The sequence below is a fragment of the Trachurus trachurus genome (assembly GCF_905171665.1).
Source record: "Trachurus trachurus genome assembly, chromosome: 8".
Classification (NCBI taxonomy): Eukaryota; Metazoa; Chordata; class Actinopteri; order Carangiformes; family Carangidae; genus Trachurus; species Trachurus trachurus.
The window spans coordinates 14,200,721-14,221,184 of record NC_139905.1 but is presented as its reverse complement, the minus strand read 5'-3'; the positions used below and the strand labels follow the sequence as shown (position 1 = coordinate 14,221,184).

At 41.6% G+C, this 20,464-nt stretch overlaps 3 protein-coding genes across 5 annotated transcripts in view; 1 reads left to right on the top strand and 2 right to left on the bottom strand.

Annotated features, from left to right (window-relative positions):
• tbcd (tubulin folding cofactor D) overlaps window positions 1–18,327 on the bottom strand; it is a 26,714-nt gene extending 8,387 nt beyond the window's left edge. For both annotated transcript variants that reach the window (XM_083977515.1, XM_083977516.1), the window contains exons 1-29: window positions 18,289–18,327; window positions 17,090–17,657; window positions 16,947–16,997; window positions 16,727–16,824; window positions 16,473–16,574; window positions 16,197–16,343; window positions 15,919–15,974; window positions 14,930–15,062; window positions 14,298–14,343; window positions 13,658–13,790; window positions 13,252–13,394; window positions 13,105–13,165; window positions 12,920–12,994; window positions 12,649–12,743; window positions 7,569–7,725; window positions 4,330–4,387; window positions 4,214–4,243; window positions 3,788–3,873; window positions 2,853–2,933; window positions 2,682–2,755; window positions 2,408–2,525; window positions 1,549–1,609; window positions 1,424–1,446; window positions 1,308–1,339; window positions 1,139–1,201; window positions 970–1,046; window positions 743–824; window positions 530–648; window positions 340–431 (exon numbers count right to left, since the gene is read on the bottom strand). In XM_083977515.1, the coding sequence (XP_083833641.1) occupies window positions 340–431; window positions 530–648; window positions 743–824; window positions 970–1,046; window positions 1,139–1,201; window positions 1,308–1,339; window positions 1,424–1,446; window positions 1,549–1,609; window positions 2,408–2,525; window positions 2,682–2,755; window positions 2,853–2,933; window positions 3,788–3,873; window positions 4,214–4,243; window positions 4,330–4,387; window positions 7,569–7,725; window positions 12,649–12,743; window positions 12,920–12,994; window positions 13,105–13,165; window positions 13,252–13,394; window positions 13,658–13,790; window positions 14,298–14,343; window positions 14,930–15,062; window positions 15,919–15,974; window positions 16,197–16,343; window positions 16,473–16,574; window positions 16,727–16,824; window positions 16,947–16,997; window positions 17,090–17,264 (2,468 nt within the window). In that variant the 5' untranslated portion in view covers window positions 17,265–17,657; window positions 18,289–18,327. The remainder of the gene's footprint in view (window positions 1–339; window positions 432–529; window positions 649–742; window positions 825–969; window positions 1,047–1,138; window positions 1,202–1,307; window positions 1,340–1,423; window positions 1,447–1,548; window positions 1,610–2,407; window positions 2,526–2,681; window positions 2,756–2,852; window positions 2,934–3,787; window positions 3,874–4,213; window positions 4,244–4,329; window positions 4,388–7,568; window positions 7,726–12,648; window positions 12,744–12,919; window positions 12,995–13,104; window positions 13,166–13,251; window positions 13,395–13,657; window positions 13,791–14,297; window positions 14,344–14,929; window positions 15,063–15,918; window positions 15,975–16,196; window positions 16,344–16,472; window positions 16,575–16,726; window positions 16,825–16,946; window positions 16,998–17,089; window positions 17,658–18,288) is intronic.
• On the top strand, window positions 8,728–12,191 carry znf750 (zinc finger protein 750; the record flags this gene model as incomplete). The annotated part of the gene is made up of 3 exons (XM_083976714.1): window positions 8,728–8,765; window positions 10,220–11,495; window positions 11,630–12,191. The coding sequence occupies exons 2-3, from the start codon at window positions 10,243–10,245 to the stop codon at window positions 12,189–12,191; spliced, it is 1,815 nt and encodes a 604-aa protein (XP_083832840.1). The 5' UTR covers window positions 8,728–8,765; window positions 10,220–10,242.
• fn3krp (fructosamine 3 kinase related protein) lies at window positions 18,094–20,464 on the bottom strand. 2 transcript variants are annotated; one of them, XM_083977518.1, is made up of 7 exons: window positions 20,193–20,464; window positions 19,842–19,993; window positions 19,641–19,732; window positions 19,448–19,530; window positions 19,226–19,348; window positions 18,971–19,107; window positions 18,094–18,454 (listed from the first exon to the last, which is right to left on the bottom strand). In XM_083977518.1, the coding sequence occupies exons 1-7, from the start codon at window positions 20,331–20,333 to the stop codon at window positions 18,427–18,429; spliced, it is 756 nt and encodes a 251-aa protein (XP_083833644.1). In that variant the 5' UTR covers window positions 20,334–20,464; the 3' UTR covers window positions 18,094–18,426. The 2 variants fall into 2 exon arrangements, with proteins under 2 accessions (XP_083833644.1, XP_083833643.1); XM_083977517.1 differs by having other exon boundaries at window positions 18,094–19,107.

Sequence of the window (20,464 nt, the reverse complement as noted above, 5' to 3'; positions counted from 1 at the left end):
TGTCACCACTTTTTCTTTCTATCTATTCATTTCTGTCATAATTAGCATTTGAATCCATGATTTATGGTCTTGATGTATCATATTCAAGAGGCCAAAAAGATGTTTTGTGAGTTTACGGGGGAATTGACTTTTGACCTTGAGCCCAGATGGATACTCTTGCCAAATTTGAGGAAATCCCTTAAAAGTGATACTGAGATATTGTGTTCATGAAAATAGGACAGATGGATGACACAAAAACGTAACACCTGACCCTCGAGGTATAAAAATATGAATTTAGAAAAAACTGGAGACAAAAGGTGCAAAGATGAGAAGTCAGTGGAAATATATTGGAGTACTCACTGAGCAATTGCTCGGATGGCATCTCTCCTCGCCTCTGTAAAACTCCCTTCCTTCTGGCTGATGGAGCACATTTGCTTGAGGCCGTCAAGGATCTATCACACACACACACAAGCACACACACTTTATGCCTAAATACTGAGGCAGTGAGATGTCAAATGGCCTGAAAACGTGCATATAACCTCAAACCCACCTGCTTCAGTTTGCTATGGATCATAAATCCTGGCAGGCATCCGAGGGCCAGGGCCGAGCCACAGCGAGTGATCATCTGCGGACTGTTAAGCCCCTCAAGGTACTGAGATACCAGCGCATCTGCACATGACAAGCACAAACACCATGCAGAGATTAGTCTCCAATTATGGCGGAGAGAGTATAACTTGTTCAGCTGAAACCATATTCGTCCTACCTTGCATCTGTGAGTCAGCCTGGCCTGCCTGGGCCTGGTAGTATTCCTCACACAAGGCGGACAAGGCCGATATCGTTGAAACCTTCAGACGCAGGATGAAGTTCAGAGAATATCTTACTGAATGATGTAAACTGAATTTCGTAAGAAGGTATGAAAAGAAAAGGGAAATTTGCATTCTCACTGCTCCGTGGTATTGACTCAGTTTTGTGAGGAAACACTGAGCTTACCATGATGCCATCCCTCGCTCCAGTGGAGTGGAGATGAAGAGATTTTATGGTGTCATCAATAAGCCACTGCCAATCACCTGAAACACAGTGTCATGACATCAGATGTGAGGCGCTACACTTGGTGAAATGAAAAGCATACTGTAGTAGCGTTTAAAAATAATGTACTTACTGATCACAGGATCATTCTTAAAAGGCATTTTGGACAGGGACAGCTTTTCTATGAGGCAGCACACTGCAGAAAACAAAACAAAAACAAGCACATCAGCTGTCTTTCATCACCTTTCATCTGATTAAAAACCTTGACAGCTATTTTATATGTATTTTGTTTATAGACTTACTTGCTGGCCTCATGAGTTCTCCACCAAAACCCCTACAAAAAAAAGTTGGTAATTTGAATATGAGGCGGAAGAAAATATATTTAAATTTAAGAGAAAGTTCAATATAATCTGCCTACCTGTACTGTTTTCTGCCTTGGATCTGAAAGTGTGTCCACAGAGTCAAATCAGCAACATATGTGGATATTTGACACAGGTTATTCAATATATTTTTGTTTGTTTGTCTGCCTTGTTAGCTCCTTACCATCTGGTGAATGTTTTTTAATGCATCTACGCACTCTGAAGAAATCATGTCAGGCACAGTCCTACAGGACACCGAGAGGGAGAAGCAACAAATCAAGAATTAGTTTATTTCTTCTCATCATACACACAACATACACACAGCTCCTAAGGCTTCTGTTTCTATTCTAGCCCTTCACACATCACAACAGCAGCTTGATAGAAGCTGATCCTCACAGAGATTTGATATTTTTTCACTGAAAAATAAAACAACTTTTAAACCCTTTTTTCAAGTTGAACCTTTGCTCTCTTCCAAGCAAATATTCTTTTTCATCTGTGAGGTGCAGTGACCCTGAGGTGAAGACGGGCTCGTTTCAGCTTCATCCCCTCTGCCATTGCTGCACAATGATCCCCCCAATTAACCTGGTATCGATCCAGCTCTCCCTCCCTATGTGTGTTTATTTTATTTATATGTATTGGTTGCTTTTTTCTCTTTTTTTTTAATGCCTGTTTCTTATTGTGTTTGTACGTTGGGTGCCATAAGAGACTTGAAAACAAATTTCCCTATGGGGCAATAAAGGCTATCTATCTATCTATCTATCTATCTATCTATCTATCTATCTATCTATCTATCTATCTATCTATCTATCTATCTAGTGTAGCATGCAGAATGCTTTTTTAATCCAGATGTTTAGACAAGCCTTTGAGGAAGTGTTCAGCGTCTGGGTTTCAACCTTTGCTGGATAATTGTCTTTCAGAGAGATAAATGCTTTTCATTGACGCTGAAATGTAAAGCTGACACTAATACTAATACATAGAGACAAGGACATTCACAACTTGCTCAGGGTTCCTTTAAGTGCTTTGTAAAGTCAGACAGTGTCTACCTGTTACTCTGAAGGCCCAGCTTGTACAGGGCGTGTGTGATCTCTGCACATGCCAGGATAGCACCGTGGCGACTGTGGAGGTCGAGACCCACCGCCATGGGCAACAGCTGCGGCAAAACTGAAACCAACAAAGAGGGAACACATTACATATGTATCACCAGTGACCAATAATCAAATGTTCCAATCGATTTTCCTCAAGACTTTTCCCCGAAGCAAGTTCCTTTTATTAAAAGCTCGACATTGCAGGGGGAACAGGTAAGGTGACATAGCTTACTCGTTGATGCCATATAATCAGGCGCTTGAGGCGTCAGGTTATGAAGCGCTTTCGTGGCAAGCTCACGGATCACACTGCAAAGCACAGAAAAGAATTAGGTGTTTTGTTCAAGACATCAAAAAGAACTAAGACATCATAGTTCATAGTTGCTGGGACAACTCAGATACTTACCCATCCCAGTGATTGATCTTCATGGCTATCAAATGGTCAATCATAGCACTGGTGTACTCTGGGAAACTAGCTATGTAAACACTGTGAGAGCAGGAACAAAAAAACAAAACAGAATGAATTCCAGCGTTTGATACATCTCTGGAACAATTCAAAACTGAAGAAAATCAATTTCACTCAGCTCTCGTCATTTTCTACATCTTTATTTGATTTTCCCTGTTATGTGCAGTTCTGCAGCCATATCCTGAGGCTAGCATCTTTATCCCTGCTCACTGCTCAAATGTTTGTTCTGCTGCATTTCTGCCAAAGGTGAAAATTCTTGAAAGGGTTGAGAGGCTTTTCTGTGTTGCTTTGAATGGACACAGATCACTCCATACATACTCCCCAGAGGAAGGTGCTGCTGTTCATAAACAAACCAACCGAACTGAACATATGTCATAACAGGAGCGACGTGTGTGTTCTCTGAGGAAATCACAACCTTGAGCTGCAAATTCGACAAATGATATCAACACTAGATTTTGAAAGCGTTACACTGGCTTACTTACATTTAACACTTTCTCAATATTTTGTTATATTTGTTTAGGAACTGCTCATTTCAGGGAACCTCAATAACCCCTATTCATACATTCATCTGAGCTTTTCCATCTGAATTTTTCTCATTGCCCATATTTGGGACAGGAGCAAATCTTATATGCCAAATGCAGCTATGAATTCGATTAATTCCTGTGCTTGGAGACAGTTTCCTTGCAGGTGACAATACATGACACTGGAGCTAAGCTAAAATCAGTGCTATGTCAATGAGGAAGGATGGGACAGTACCATTTTAGTCTGCAAAACAAGTGTTGTATCTAAGTATTTGCCCAAGAGCAGCTTCTCTTGTGTATTTTACAATGAAGAAAACGTTATTGTAGATGAACCCTGAATACACTGTTGCTTACCTGATGTTCAGATAGCAGTGGTTGAGATTCCCAACAGCATAATAATCTGCTGCAGTTAAAATGTCAATGCCATGAGGGAAGGTTCCCTATTGAGACACAAGCAGGCCATAAAACAGAGCATTTTCAGAGCATTGTGCAATATCATAAATTTGCGTACAATTGTAGTCTGTATTGTTCAATACTGAGCAAAATGACTGTTGATGGAAGTGTAATTCAAGTAATGAAATGAGATTTTATCAGATTTTGGTTGAAAAATCAAGAGCCTTCTTGTGCCCTGAAACCTTGATGGGAGGCAACTTCTCGGCTTCAAAGGCTTTAGCTAACATGGCAAGTTTGTGCAAGACCTGGGTGTTTGGCAGCAAATAAACTTCAAATCACAGTAATAGTCATAATGCCCAAGTAGTCAATAATACTGCGGTCACAAACCTGTCTGCCGACATTCTCCTGGAAGGCAGCCTGGGACAGAATGAGACATAAAAGTGTGTCATTTAACAGTAAATCTTTAGTCAAGAGATCTTACGATATTAGCCAATCAGACTTACGGATGCGGCTCTGCGGCAGTTGACGTTGCGATCAAACACAGCGGTGATCAGCAAAGCACTGCAGAGACAAAGAAAAGGCATTGGTTGGAGAAGAGAGAGTGAACAATCTGATGAAAGATTTGTAGCAAAGCATTGTCCGCTGTATGCAACGTAGAAGGTTACACAATGTTAAATGAATAAACAACTTTTTTTTTAAAAAGAGTAAAATGAGCTTGTCTGCACTTTGTCATTTCATTTTTGACATAAACTTTTACATTATTCTGTGATTAACATTATATTTGAAACAGAGACATCAACATCTTAATAATTTGTCAAGCATCTCTGACTCAGATTTTAATATGATGTCAAAGTCTGGGTTACACCATCACTACAAGACAAATATGTTGTTGTGATGCATAGACACAGCAGGTAGACGCAGACACAATATGATTAACCATGACTCTCCTGCAATACGGGAAGTCGTGCGTAGAAATTACATTTTGATCTCAGCATCCATCCACTCTTCTTCACTGCCTCTTTTGAGTTTCAGAGCGGTGGGAACGTCAGTTGTTGAAGAGGGGCCAACGCACTAATACATCACGATGACAGCTTGCCATTAACCGCTGTTGGCTTTTGTTTGTTCTCCTCCCATGTTCCCTGCCTCCAAACTGCAAGAGTCAGGCCTGGAGCTTTACTAACTGCCCCGGTTTGGTTCTTTAGTAACTGCCCTTCCCCTGAAGGCTTAGAAACAAAAAACAGTCCTGATTGCGCTGTGGATGATGCCTTGGAGGTGATTCTGAATTATGTTTTTATCTTATACAATGAAGAGGTTGCCTACACTCACGTATCTGCATAACTGTACAACTGTATATATGCACATGCCCCGAGGTCATTCACAAAAGTGAGTTTTCTGTAAATGTCATCAAGCTGTGATGAACGGAGCAGGAATCAGCTTGTCTTGAGGGTTACTGCCAAGCTGCGACCGAAACCTACAGCAACAGGCGAAACCTGGCAATCCTGTAGACTAGGGAGAGGGAGGGTGTTGTCGCGACTGCTGGTGATAATGGTACTCGCAGGGGTTCAAACTGACTCTGCAGAGCTGGTCTGCACAGTCAGAGGCCGCAGGTCCGTACACGCAGGCAGAATTAAAAGAGAACAAGGAGGAGGCAAACCGTTAGCAGTGACAAAGACTGAGCGCACGTCACTGGATGGTATTGCACTGGTTGCTGCTGAAATGGGGTGGTATTATGATCCTCGTCATTACTTTTCAGGTTAGTCCTTGTTTTTGATCCTTGAAGAAAACCCTCTAAGCCACTTTTTATTATAACATTTAGCCCCAAAGGAACAACTGTAACATAGAGTCCCTTTGGTTACAGCAAAACTGCTGATCGACCCAAAAACATGTCAACAAGTCATACTCTTGAGATTTATTCCGATCATTTATAACCCTTTATCAGACATGCACCCATTTACATTAATTTAACAGCGTAAAGTCTGAATAAGCTGCTCAATTAAATGAAAGCTCTCTGTAAATATGCTGCCATTTTTGACAAAATCCACAAAGAACATTAATGTTAAAGGGACAACAAGGAGTTTTGGAAAGCAAAGTGTTTTCACACTACATTTCCCATGAGCCACCGAGTCCGTGCACACGGTGAAATTCTTGGACCGGCACAAGACGGACGAAAGCAAAAACATTTGCCGAGAATGTTTTCATTCATCAAGAATGAAAGTCGGAGGTTCGAAGACGATTAGATACCGTCGTAGTTCCGACCATAAACGGCGATTCGGCGGCGTTACTACCATGACCCGCCGGGCAGCATCCACGAAACCGAAAGCAGGAAATGCAGGGCGAGCCGACCACTAAATAATAATAACAGCATAACGATAAAGACAAAACAATATATTTATCGAAAATGGACCCTTTAACAAGTGTGGGTAACGTAGATTCATCCACATTAATATGAGACTCTTTTATAACCAAATACAAACTCCTTGTTGTCCCTTTAAAGTCATCTCTGAGCTTCCCCACTGGGATGGAGTTAAACAGGTGATGAGCAGGACCTGGTAATGCCATAGACAGTTTGATCGTGGTTTCCATTACAGCTGCATAACTGATTTAAGTATAATTCAGAATGACACCACAGCCAAGTGCAATATGCATGGAAGAGCCAGTGTAACTGTGGCACATCAGTCAACAGCATGAGCATGCACTGTTTAGCAGCAGTGAAAGTTTAACACAGTAGTGGAGATAATGATATCTAAAGATTGAGATGAAATGATTGTCACTTCTGAATTCCTTTAGTATTTAGTCACAACATGTGACGCTCACCTATAGATACCCAAGGTCTTTTGTAATTAATGTAAAGAGTGCACTGCAATTTTCTTCGGGGAAGAGGCACAAAAGCGACAGACAAGTATGTGCTCTGGTTGTGTGGGGACATGCATGGCACAGAAAAACTGGTTTGAGGCGGTGAATAACTGCTTAGAGGCAAAACCTGCAGCTTCTATGCAAATTTTATTGATATTGAAATTCACATTGAGCTGCCGACTAAAAATCTTACGGATTACTCAAAGTTGATTTATCATTTTCTGTACAGCGAAGGAATATACACCCATTAAGAACAGCCACAGCCTCTGTTTCTGTTGACAACAGACAGTGTAACAGTGTTGCTCAGGTTGTTGACAGTGGCAACTTTCTCTTAACTCTGCAGATAACTATGTAATATACTGTCACAATGTACAGTACACAAATGAGACAAGCAGAACTAGGACTAAGGACAATTTAAAAGACTACAAAAAAGACTACAAAAAGGGCAGATAATTACTTTGTAGATGACTCTTGACATCTATTTTAATGCTTCTGTGGCGAATACAAACTTATTATTAATAAAAAATACATCATTTGGGCCCAGTGAGGGAACTCTCAGAACAGTAAAACAGTTCTTCACAGATATTAAATGCTATTTTTGTGGTTTTGCAGCAACTTCAAGCTGTGCACAAAATGCCTGTCTCCTGGCTATTCCAAATGTAAATAAAACATCAGTTGTTTTGTTTCATCTTCCTATCCAAACTCAAGAGGCGTGCTGCTCTGTTTCCACTTTCACAGCAGCCTCAACTTCATTTCCACAGCCAGAAGTACTAAACTTTGGTGTTCCTGTGTGATCATCATTATATTTCATTTAATGGTGAGATACACTTTGTGATGTCAGGCTTTAGTAATAAAATTTAAGTAAAGTAGTAAAGTAAAAGAGCTTTACCTTGCAATCTGAGTGACGTATGGCTTAAGTTCCTTGGGTTCATAAGCCCTGGCAAAGGACCAGCACACATAGCAGGCAGCGTCACGCACAGTGGTACCAACACTGCAGGCTCCCCTCTTCTCCTCGTAGGTCAGAGACTTGATGATGAGTGGCACAACTGCAAGCAGACAACAGAAACAAGACAGTGGTTTATTTAAAAAAAAAAAAAAGACAGAAATCAGAGAATGAAAACTATGTCCAAAACACCTGTTACATATCCTGTTTGCAACCTTGGTGCTAGGAAGAGTTAAAATGTCACGATTTCAACTTCACACCTGGCTGACAGCCCATATCCATAGGCCAGGAACAACTCACTGAGTTACTGCATGATTGCTGAATTCACTGTTTATTTTACAATGATAAAGAATGTATAGGTTATTTTAAATTAAGTTTTTACTTTTCCATAAACTGATGAGCCTCCAAATGTGGTCACATTATTATTCATTTTATAGTTACAACCTCCAAAATGCACCTTATTAAGAAATAAACAAAGAAACATTTTGTGTTGGTTTTTTGCCTGAAAAAGAAAAAAAGACTGAAAGCAGCAGGAGCAAATTGTGGTACTTCTATCTTTAATCGGGTCAGAAAACACAATATGCTTGGCATAACAAGTCTGTTGTTTTCTTTGTGCACTGCTCACCTAAAAGTGAGGTAAAACTTAACTAGAGCAACAGTAATTGTACCTGGAAGTATGCAAATATTATGTCGATCTTGCCAGCTTGCGCGTGAACTTCACTTGAAACTTGATGCGTTCATGTAAATTAGCATATTTTTTTCAGCAACAGCAGAATGAGGCCTGTGTGGTCATTTCCACAAAAGAGAGCGATGGAGCGGGGAAGAGGAAGCCCCCCAACTCAGCACCATCATGTAAATCATCGCTTTAGGCTTGACTAATATCAGGTGCATCAATGTTGCCTCAGGGCCCTGCTGTTTGGGCTGAAGCCCCACCCACTGGTGAGACAACACCTCAGAGAGAGAAACTCACCACACAACTAACATCACCAAATACAGCAGACACATGCACCATCACACACTTTCACACATACACTCTGAACTCTGAACACATATTGGAAGAAAGTGTCCCGAAGCCAGCGCTGTGGAGCGGCTCTCTGCAGGCCACATACCCAGGAGAGGACACGCTCGCTACAACCAGAGCAGGTAATTTTTTTCTCCTTTTTTTCCAATATCCTGCTTTTGTTTATAAACAACCAACACTGGATTACGTTTAATTATGTTTATCTATATCCAGCACTCTGTCAAACCCTGTGTTTTTAGAAAAGATTGTCTAAGTGCTGTAAAGCTGCTGTTTGTTTACTGTGTCTAAGCTGTTTTTAAGTAGGTATGAGCTTTGCATGCACCTGTTTCCTATGCATCTACCTAGCCCCTGCTTGCACTGCCAAGACTGATGCACTGACGGTTGTATGTATTACTTCGAGTGCCTGGTCTCTGTAGATTAACTTTTAAGAAAAGTTTAAAAGAGTTAGTTAAATAACTGACTTTTTTCTTTGTAACACATACAGACTGGTGTGTAAATAAAAAAAACAGCTTAGGATCCAAGCGCATATTTGCGAAGAAAAAAAAAACAGTTATTTCTGTGTTATATTCATGGTGAGGAGGATAAATGTTTAAAAGTCATTTTCTAATGAATTACACTTCTTAAGAAGGGAGTGGCTTTGCGTGCTACAACAGTTTGGCAGAAACTCGAGTGACAACTTCTTGCGACAGCGCATGACAAGCAGGTTCCTCAACACCTACCAGCACTTAACTCACAGCTTTAGGTGATATTTCATTTCAAAAGGTGAGCCGGGCGTGCTTCAGATGCCACTTGCTTCGCCCATTTTAGCTGCTACTTTACATAAAAATTTGTTAAAATAATTACTTTTTTTGGGATTTCCATAGCCTGTGAGCTCATCAAATGATGAATGGGGAAACTGAGTGCATCCCGCAGGTGTAGTCATGGGAAGCAGGTGGCTGGTGGTTCCCACGCCGACAGCATAGGAGTTTAGTAAGGTTGAGGGAGAGAGGAGCAAGTCTCTGCATGCCCTCCAGGTCTGTGTTAGTAAGTGCCTACTCTGCCCAGCACCTACCTACCTGCCGGGTGCTTAGGCAGTTTTCTAACAGGATAGATGAGTGGGGCGATTTCAGGATGACAGACAGGTGAGCACACAGGCCAGGCTGAGGTCTTGCAGGGTGCTGCCAATCAATCAAACGCCACACGGATGCAACTGCACCTATGCAAACATGCAGGTGGTTTTTTGCATACAGGAAAAGGTTTTCTTATTTACCCATTTCTGTATTTCGACGTGAAGTAACAGTTGTAGAAATACATTAGCCCGAGGGTGCAGTGTTTTGTGCAGCGGGAGATTTTTCTGGCCGAGCAGCTAGAGAAACACCGAGAGAAAAAAAAACCTTCCAGTGACAACCGCTCTTCACCTGAACCAGTCAAGCAACTTTATCAGCCTCATTACTCAATAAGAATCTGGCACAAAAGTTGCAATGATTCACAAGTTTCTGTTATTTCCCTAAGTGCAACATTCCCCAACAGCCTTCAGAAAAGATGTAAATCTAAACCACTAATGCTTCAACTGTGATGTGCTGTATTTTTCTTTCAGGACACGTGCGTCAGTGTGTCAACATGCAGACTGCTCAGGAACGAAAGCCCAAAAGGCCCCACTATATTCCCCGTCCGCCAGGCAAGCCCTTCAAATACCAGTGCTTCCAATGTCCTTTCACCTGCAACGAGAAGTCCCACCTCTTCAACCACATGAAATACAACTTGTGTAAGAACTCGATTTCCCTGATGTCACAGAAAACCGGACAAACAGCTCGACAGGTCAAGGCCGTGGTGAAGGGAGTTGCTGTCAAACCTAAGGACTGTCCTAGCCCCGTGAAAGCCCCGGCTCAGGACAGCAGTCCTGAGAACCAGGGAGCTGAGGAGGACAAGACCACAGAGAGCGAAGAAGACACGGATCATGTTGACGTTGAGCGCGACAGTCCGGTCAAAATGGAAATCAAGGAGAGAGAGAGCAAGGAGAGCAACGAGGCCAAGTCTCTGCCGCCGCGCCCATCTGCCTTCTCCCCTGTCACACCCAACCGTGACGGAGCAGATGTCTTCAAGTCATCTGTGCAGCAGTCGGAGGACTCGCAAACTCCTGCTCCTACTTTCACTCACCCGGGCTTCCCATGGGGTGCAATTTCATCCTCCATTCCCATAAAGCCATTACCCCCTCCCATGGTTCCTGAATACTCGAGTTATCTCCTGCCAGACCGGCCCCTCTATCCGCCATACTACCTCCCAGGAAACCCCCACGCCAACGACTCAAACGCTCCTCCTTTCCGTCCGGAGTTTCTGGATCCCCAGAGGCCTGTGGTGCCACAACCCATAGCCCCACCTCACGCTCCCCTCTTTCCTCCATACGCATACAGATACTGCCATCCTCTTCACCCGCCCCACCCTTTGCATTATGCCATGTACAGACCGCACGAGCTCCCCATGCCGATTCCAGGACCCAGATATGTTCCTTTGGATTTGTACGGCCAGGCCCTTGGGCCAAAGGACTTTGACTTATACTCGTTTTCCCGTCCCAGACCCAACAGCCTCAATACGTCTCCGCAGGAGCAGAGCAACCATGGGCAGAGTGGAGATAAAGCAACCAGGCTAAGCCCCAAGGCGGGTTGTTCAGCCTTGGGGTCCCCCGACAGACCCAGCCATGCACACACCGTACAGAGAGACACAGCGGTCCAGCCCTACACCACCACGAGTGAGCCACAGACAACCACTCAACAGGGACACACAGACACAGCTATGCAACTCATCACACATGATTCAAGACAGGAGAAGTGTGCTGAAAGCTTGCTGCAGTTAAGAGCTCAACGTGTGGATGGAGGGTAAGCAGAATGTACCACATTTATTGCTGTTTTTTATTTTCTCAAAAATATTTTGGCTCAAGTGAGCTGCAAAAACTGGATTTGCAATAATGGTTAAGAGTGCTTAAATTTTAATTTTGGTTTGTCCGTTTCAGGTCATCTGACAGCAGCAGTTATTCCTCCATGTCTGTCTCCGAAATGTGTCCTGAAACTACATCAGAACAAGAGGATGAGGACAGCAGAGAAGATCTGGCTCCACTAAACCTCTCGACAAGAAAGGAGGATAAAGAAAACAGTCCATCCGACCACAGACTGAGGTGCTCAGACACCGAGACATTAAAAGCCGATGAGTTGCCTCTGAATCTCAGCCTCCGAACATCTCACAGCAGCCCCGAAGATCTCCAGCAGGGGACGGACGCTGAGCTAGATGAGGAGCCATGTGACCAGAGGCAGACTGCAGCACTGGCACTCTGTCAGCTAGCCACGGCCAGCTCTGCTGCCTCTGCATGTGATTTCAGCGCTGCAGACAGACCTTCAAAGGATTCCACAGACACAGCCGCTTCAAGTCCTGACTCACCAGAGAAAATCAAACACACATCCAAAGCGAAGGCAACTGGCGTGAAAAGGGCAAACAGTGGCCCGGCTGAAAATGACTGCCAAGGACCGAAGAAGAGAGCAAAAGCACCAGGAAAGGTTCTGAGACGGCGGCCTCGCTGACGCCAACAAATGGCTTCTGACTGTTATAAACAGCAGGAAGAGGGACAGAATATCTCCCACATTTTTCACTGCAAGCCTAAATATGAAAGGATCAAATTAGATAATACAAATGTTAAAATTTTAATTAAGCACTGAAAGATTTGTTTATACTTGCAGGAGAAAATGTGTTGTGTTTAAAGACCTGCCATGAGGTCAATTGTAAAAACAAACAACAAAAATGCAAAGACTTGTTGTCAAAAGTTTGTTAATATGTATTTTTCTCACATTTGATTGGAAAAGGAAAAAGTAATTTTTGAAAGTATTCTTAATATTTAAATCTGGACATATTTTGTAATATAGAAAGTTGTGTAAATAAATGCACTATGAATGTAAACAGTTTGAATAAAGAAGGTACAAAAACTGACCTCCTTGCTAGCCTTGATTATAAATATTTCAACACATATAATTGGTCACATACCATCTGTTAATCTGGAAGGCAGGAGCAGGCCTCTCCTACCAAGCTCTGCCAGTGCCAGGCAGCCTCCATGCCAAGCATTGTCTGTTTCCTGGAAGCTTTAAAAACAAGACACGGATCAAAGACATAGAACAGGTTTCTGAGATAGGGGACCAATTGAATAACTGAGCCTGTGACATGACAGGTATTCTGAAAAAAACACAGTGTTAAAAATAAGAAATGGCAGAACCTGGTGGTAGAAAAACAAGACAATATGCATCTAGCATGAACCTACCTGAAACAGTCCAGCAATGATCCAACAACCTCATCAGCCAGCTCCTTGGGAAGCCTCCCCGTCACCCTCCCAATGCTGAAGGTTTAAATTAAACAACATTAACCACTCTGGAGTTGTTGGTATGAATAATACAAATATAAGAAGCAACAATCAATCAAACTTGCTATGTGAGGACAGATTGTTACCCCTTTGCTGCAGACCAGCGCACAATGTTTTCCTTGTCTTTCAGCCCCACCAGCAGATGCTCTGTAAAATGCCAAATTAGCAAATTTTGGTTTCTTGAGAAGAGGTATTGTGAGAACAGTTTAAACTGGGCGCAGGCTGCAACTCACCGATAACCGTCTCTACTTCTTCAGGTATGTCATAGTCCTCTTCGTGTTCTTGCGTGTCCATGTCAGGGGTCACGGCGTCGGTAGCTGCAGCAGACTGGGACATGGAGAGGTTTGCTGCGAGGGAGCGGCTGCCTCTCTGGTACCTGAAAAACAAGCACATAAACTTTTTAGGTAACTGAACTCAGTGCTCTGAATCACATCTCACCAGGGACAAATGTGTTCTGACACATTACACAACAAACAGATAACAAACAGAGAAAAGAATGGCAAAATGAATGGAGGGCATTGGGTAAAGTATGTTCCTCTTGATTCTTGATGTCAGAGATACCCATACTTTTAGGTATTAACACATTTAAGTTTCATGTAAACACAAAATGAACTGATTTATACTTTTATTTCATCTAACCTCCAAGCAGCCAATCGTGGCTTCAGAAAGGTGAGACCGAGCCTTTGGATAAGTTTGATGCTAAGCTTCCTCAGCATGGCCTGGCTGCTCTCTAACAGGCTTTTCTGCTCCAGACACTGCAGTATTGTAGGCGCTGCGAAACAAATCAAAACATAATCATCACATAACTTCATTGGTAATATAAATAAATAACTGTATTCATTTGGGAACATAACACAGAGATGGAGATTTGCAGATTACTGGTGCACAAAAAAACAAATGATCCTAACTTGCGATGGATGATTCACATGCCAGCTCCAACTAGACGGTCTCTACAGAAACTCCCACATGTAGCCATAAATGTGAACTGAATAAATTATCAAAGAGCTGCGCATTTTCATTCACAGCAAGACTCTGCACGATTATTCTAGGTGCGTGGTGCATTTAAATATCTCCCCTTGACACTGGACATTTGGATTTGTGAACATAAATCACTTTGTTACCACAGGCAAGAACAACTGAACTGAAAATTGTGTAGATTCTACTGATGCCACTGTGCTGCTACGGTCCTCATCATTTATATCATCATTATAGGCTATGAAGTTGACAATTTAAAGAGAGTAAAAGAAAACCCCCAAACAAGGAACAAAAAGTAACATACCATACTGTAGGAGGTCATCTCGTTTTCCATGTTTGAAAAGTTTTGCCTAGGGGACACAAATCAATGTAACAAATTAAAACAATAATATTTGAGAAGGCATCACAGATTTAAAAACGGTACTTCACAAAACAATATACATTATTCTCAGAAATCAAAGTTCATAGTAAAGCCACGCCTAGGACTAAGTAGAAAGGGACACTCTCTAAATACGTTATTTAAGTTTATTGTGAGCCAATAATATGAATGTATTGTATTTGCTTAAGGGCTGTGATACATGTTATTACCTGGTAGGAAATAATTTGAAAATACCTCCTACCACTGATCCATTAAGATTTGCAATGAAAACACATGTAAAATACCCTCAACCCCGTTCTCATTTGCAAAGAAACCATTTAATCTTAAAGCTGTCGATCAAACACTAGAGTCTCCCACACTCGTAGCAGGTGCATTACACACCTGCCAAAACCACAGCAGGCACTTGGTGAAACATACCAGTCATGTCAGCTCTTGTAAACTATCCTCTGCAGGCTTTAATAAACTGTGCGTACACATGACAGAGGGATCAATCAAACAATGTAGAGGGGTGTGCACGAAAAACCAACAGCGTATGGACAGAAGGTGTGTGTGTTTACCAGTGACTGCAAAGTCCCATCCAGCACCATAATGTCTCTCATTGATTGGTCACTGGTCTGGGATATAGTGGTGAGGTTCCAGTCCAAAAAGTCTCCGAGGCGCTTCTGCTTCACATCAGGGCGTGTCATGAACCTGTAGAGTCATGTTCAATATGACAAGAAAGAAATAAAAGGTTTCATCTAGATAAACAAATCATGTAAGCAGTAAGCACCATGCAGGGATATTCTAAGCACAACTCTGTCCTCTATTGGTTGGAAAACTAATTACAGGACAGATTATAACATACAGTACATGGTTTTCTGTTTATAATGAGTTGTGTTTTTATTATGGAAATGTCAAAATGTGGAAATTAGTCTTTTAGAGTCCATGATGGACATATTCTTTACAGAAAACATATATAGTGGATATTTAACCTTGATGTCTTCAGCAAGAATAGCCCAGATTCACAGATTATAATGTTAGTTTGTTTGGTTTTCCTTGAAAATAAATGGCTCATTTGCACAATACAGCAAAAAATGAGGGTGGGTAATTCGTAATATTTATTCTATGTTTTCAGTTTCCATTTTAAAGAATACCTGAACTAAATAATCTTATAGTTTAAACTACAGATATGTCACATCTAACATATGTTTACAACAGTTAATGCAATGATAACTGTAACAAACAAACGGCAGCTTTACTTTCTCCACTCTTGTAATAGAACAAAGTATCCTGATGCACACAACGGAAACACTTGCAGTAACTACATCCACATTCATTCCCATGTGTAGTAGAGCTCCTAGTACCGTAGTTGTAATTACATTTTTTTTTTTACTAGTTTCTTCATTTCCATTTGTAAAGCATGTCACATGTATGTTATCAAAATATATCAGTAGATGTTAGTTGTTGAGTTTTGGACGGTTCAAAACAATTACTGAAGAAAGGGTATTATATTATTGTTTCACTATTTCAAACTGAGAAACTTCTATTTTTTGATTTGTGCACTTACTTTGATACCAGAACAGACGCAACATCCCTGGGTGTATCACTGACAGTTAGATAAGACTGCAAACAAACAGAAATACTGTTACTCATCCTGTATGACAAGCACCACCATACACAATAGAATAATGCAAATATATCAGGGCTAAATAAAATGTTCGTATTACACCACTGAGCCTGATAACAAAACACATGCCATTTCAGGGAATAAGACCTAGAGACTTACTGATCTCTTCAACGCAAAACAGCTTAACCAAATCAAATAATTTCTTCTACTTATCTCACCTTTGCAATAGCGAGAATGCGGTCCATAGTGGACTCTCGGGCCACGCCGCCATCTGACTCCAGGTTGCCATCCAGGCGAGAAAGGTCAAAGGGTATGAGGCAGGTCATGGACAGCCACAACAGCAACATGTAGCGAGTTTCCCATGTCTGGAATGGGTACATGATTTAAAAAAATATGCTGCTTGTAAATCCAAAAAAACAAAGACAATACACACACCTCACAGATTGCTGAGTAGGACAGGAGGACTATAATTTTTTACCCATGAAGGGTCTCACCTCTGAGTCTTTGGGATCCTGTCTGGACAGTAGATCCAGGACTGGCTGGACATCAGCTACCTCATGAGGAAAAAGCTGCATGAAGATCTTATAGCCCCTTACCTGGTGAGAAAAATATAAATGAATGTAATACACCAAGAATTAGTGAGTAAGTCAGGCAACTTTGCTGAGTAAGTAAATATGAGTGCTGCTGTTTTTACTCTGAGCAGTGTAGTGAATTTTCCAATTGTCAGCAAAAATACTGCTTTAAGTACCTTGCAGATGATGTAGAGAAACTTAAAGCTCAGATGAACCAGTGGAGGGGGAGACTTCTCACTCCTCACAAGATCCAGTAACGCGTTCAACAACCATTCTAGTGTAAAATTGAAACATGCAGAGTGTGAGCATTTCACATTTGATTATATTTGTATACATCCGTCAAATGAATTAACAGCACTAGTATAAATAGGTTTCAGAGTATCTATCATAATGTACCTAAGTGTGGGTCCAGCAGGTGAGGCTGCTCCTGATATCTGTTCATTATCACTGTGGGATGAAATGGAGCAAAAACATGAAACCAAACCATGCAGAACACTGATTGAAGTTTATTAAAGGGACTCTGTGGAAACTTGTCTCACCCAGGAACCTCTGTGTGGCGGACTCTGTGGTCACCAGGTCCCCGTGGACCTCCGGCAGGCCGGAGATGAGAGCTCGGGTCTCGACACTTTCACTGAAGCCGCTCAACACACAAGCAACAACGTCGGGCTCTCCTCCTCCTCCTTCCCCGCCGTTGTCTGTGTCAGACAGTGCCATTTTCTTTTTTTAAAGTACCTTAATCTGCAGAGAGCCTCGTCTTCGTGGAGGCTAAAACGTTGGCGTTTGTTGTTGCTGCGAGTTATGGTGCAGGTAGCTAGCCAGTATTAGCAAAGTGAAGGAGGGGTGTGGATGAGAATTAGCCAGGGAAAAGAAGGAATTGACGACAAATAAAGCTACGACACAAAGTTAGTCCAGAAATCACTGGCGTGGGAAAGTATTATATTCAAACAGAAACAATTTCACGATACAAAACCGAGACACTTTGCCCTGTTTTAGTGATGCTCCTGTTGTTGTGCTGCTATCTGTGCTCCCGCTGAAGTGTTGAGCTTCTGTCACGCGCCCCGCCCCGCCCCGGTACGGCAAGCGAGAAGTGACATTTGGAGTCCATTGCTGTGAATAAGCAAATTTCTTTGAATGCCGTAAAATGCTGTCGTATTGTTCTTCTCAAACTGTTCTCAAAGCAACAGTAATCATGCATAGCGGATTGTTTACACCAAATTTTATTCCAATTGTTTTGTTTTGTTTTCCCCAAAAGCTATTTGAATGAAATGGTGCTTGTTTTGTGAATCATTTTAGCATGGCCTGTACCACTCTCTGTATTACTATAGTATAGCCTACTATTAGTAAAGTTATTAAAAATGTTTGTGCAAAGAAATCTGCATGACATTAAGCATCACAACCATAGACTAGATCACAACATCTCAAGACTATTGGTGCTGACAGCAACAGACGTTTTGCATATGTTTTTAGTAGTTAGATTCACTAGTAGGCTACTATGTTTTCAGACTGGATAGACACACCAAATAAAGTAGGTCAGGGCAATTGCTTTGGATCATATCAGGATTTATTGTTGGTTAAACTGTGGCCCTGATAAGCAAATATTGCAATGATACAGTAACAGTTCGTATGTGTCAGTCTGACATCAACAGTCAGGCTAGATGAAGTATGTTCTGGTCAAAGGTGTTATGCACAAGAAACCGTAAACAAGGAGGATTTTGTAACATAAGGGTTTTAAACTGACCTCAATATTCTGTTTGAGCATCATAGAGATAGAGATATTCCTCTCCCACTCTCGTAAAATGAAAAACCAATGAGTTTTAGGTTGGTCCAAAGGTGAGTAACTGGTGTGTGGTAAAGTCCTTCCTTCGTTACACGCATGTTATGGTTTAGGTTTGATTGTCAGTAACCTGCACACAAGCCATGGTAAAAAATATAAAATTTTAAATCATTCTTAAATTATACAATTAAAGACATTAACTGGAATGTACACATTTTGCTTTTCTTTCATTTTGAAAAAGTAGTTAGTGCAGGTGTAGCAGTAAGGGTAGAATTAATTTTTGTTTTACTTAATCTGTATTTTCTACACAGTAGCGATAGACATTGCAGTGTCATGTCTCTTCAACAATTACACATGCTAGTTTCAGTCAAATTAGCATTTATCAATATGCATAATTCTTGACTTGCGTTTAAGACTTTTGAAGCTTTCTTCAAGTGAGTGCAGCTATTTCAGTAAGTTTTTCATGATGCTTATTGAGGAGCCTCTGTAGCCACCGCCAAAGTGGTTCCAGTGATTCAGGTAGTGGAAAAGTTGGTAAAGCTGGTTTCTCTTTTCAAAACCAGGAGCTTTGGGAATCTTTTCATGGTAAGCAGAGTAAAAAGAGCTGTTGAAGCCACCAAACATCCCTGCAATACCCAGCTCGTACTCTGCATGGCCGTAAAAGGAAGCAGGGTCAAAGATGACAGGCCCTTCAGCACACTGGGCGACATTCCCGCCCCATAGGTCTCCATGGAGGAGAGCGGGGACAATCTCCACATCGGTGAAAAACTGGGGGATCTTCAGCTGTAAATAAAAAAATGAAAAAAACAAAAAAAGACACACTGTCAGATTATTTATACAATCATAAAGACATGTTATGTGTACAGTTTTGTTTCTACTGCAGGGCAAAGTAGGAGTGGACCTGTAGCTTGGCCCATAGCTCTCTGGCCTCCCTGTCTCCATAAGATTTCTCCGCCATGTTAAGCTGATGCTGCAGTCTCTGCTGGGAGTAAAATGTCACCCAGTCATCCTGCCACTCATTGTTCTGGAGAGGAAAGTATGAATGTCAGAGAAGTGCAACTATATATAATATAATATAATATAATATAATATAATCACAAATATACAATATGATATAATATACCTGGGCTAGATACCCGCAACATGTTGGTACACTGAAGCCAAATTTTTCAACAGGAGCCACATCTGACTGCCCAGCTCCTTTTCCTGTGTAATGTAAAAACAAGAATAGTTAGTGGCAGTGACAAAAGGATAAGGATTTTGGTGAATTTGTTTAGAATTGCATGTACATAGGTAGCGGAATAGAGGTGAATTACCCACAGTCTGCTGCTCTTTATTACATTTTTCCAACTCTCTCTTGTTGTGAAGATGTAGATCTGCCAGCTGCTCTCCTAGTTGCTTTGAGTACCTATACATTAGATTGGGAAACAAGGCACATTGACTTAAATAGTCTGCTATATTTTTCCCTTTGTTCATGCTGATGCAGCACTAAACAAATTGTATAAGAGAGCTCTTACTTGCTCAGACCTCTCATGTCCAGGTGCTCCATCACAAACACACATCCTGCTGAGTCAAGTTTAATCACTTTCACAGGCTTGGGGACTTTGACAGTCTCTGTCTTTAAAATGGCTTCCAAACTGGCCATCTCCCCATCAAACATCAGCTTGGCCTGTAGAAAACAAAGCAGGTGTGTTCACAAAATAAAAGATTATGAAAATGGTGAGCGTGTGCACAAACTTTATCCAGCAGCTTCAGAGGGCGTAGCCATTCACTGTGCTTTTCCATACAAACTAACAGCACATAGCGGCTCAAACATGAGCTAAAAAGACGTTAACATAATAAAACAGCTCATATTTTCATAGCAATACCTCGCTCTTGTGGTTTATCTTCACAAATACTCTGCCAGTGTCAGTATCATAACTCTGGCCCTCGCTGATACATCCACCTCCTGAGTGACCAGTTGACTTCAGCATGGATGTCCCCAACTCTTTCTTTAACTTCGCTTCCATGGTTGTTTTCCCGAAATGAATTATAGTAGAAATATACAGTGGGGTCAGCTAATTCCAACAGCGCAGCGTAACTGCGTTGTCAGAGGTTTTGGGGGGCGTTTTCGATGCCTTCTGTCGACTCGTGTGTGTGA

Excerpts from the sequence above, each read along its gene's own strand:
- fn3krp (XM_083977517.1), bottom strand. The coding sequence starts at position 20,333 with ATGGAAGCGAAGTTAAAGAAAGAGTTGGGGACATCCATGCTGAAGTCA. Across the intron at positions 19,994-20,192 it reads AGATAAACCACAAGAGCGAG|GCCAAGCTGATGTTTGATGG; the intron begins GTATTGCTATGA and ends TGTTTTCTACAG. Across the intron at positions 19,108-19,225 it reads AGCTATGGGCCAAGCTACAG|CTGAAGATCCCCCAGTTTTT; the intron begins GTCCACTCCTAC and ends TTTTATTTACAG.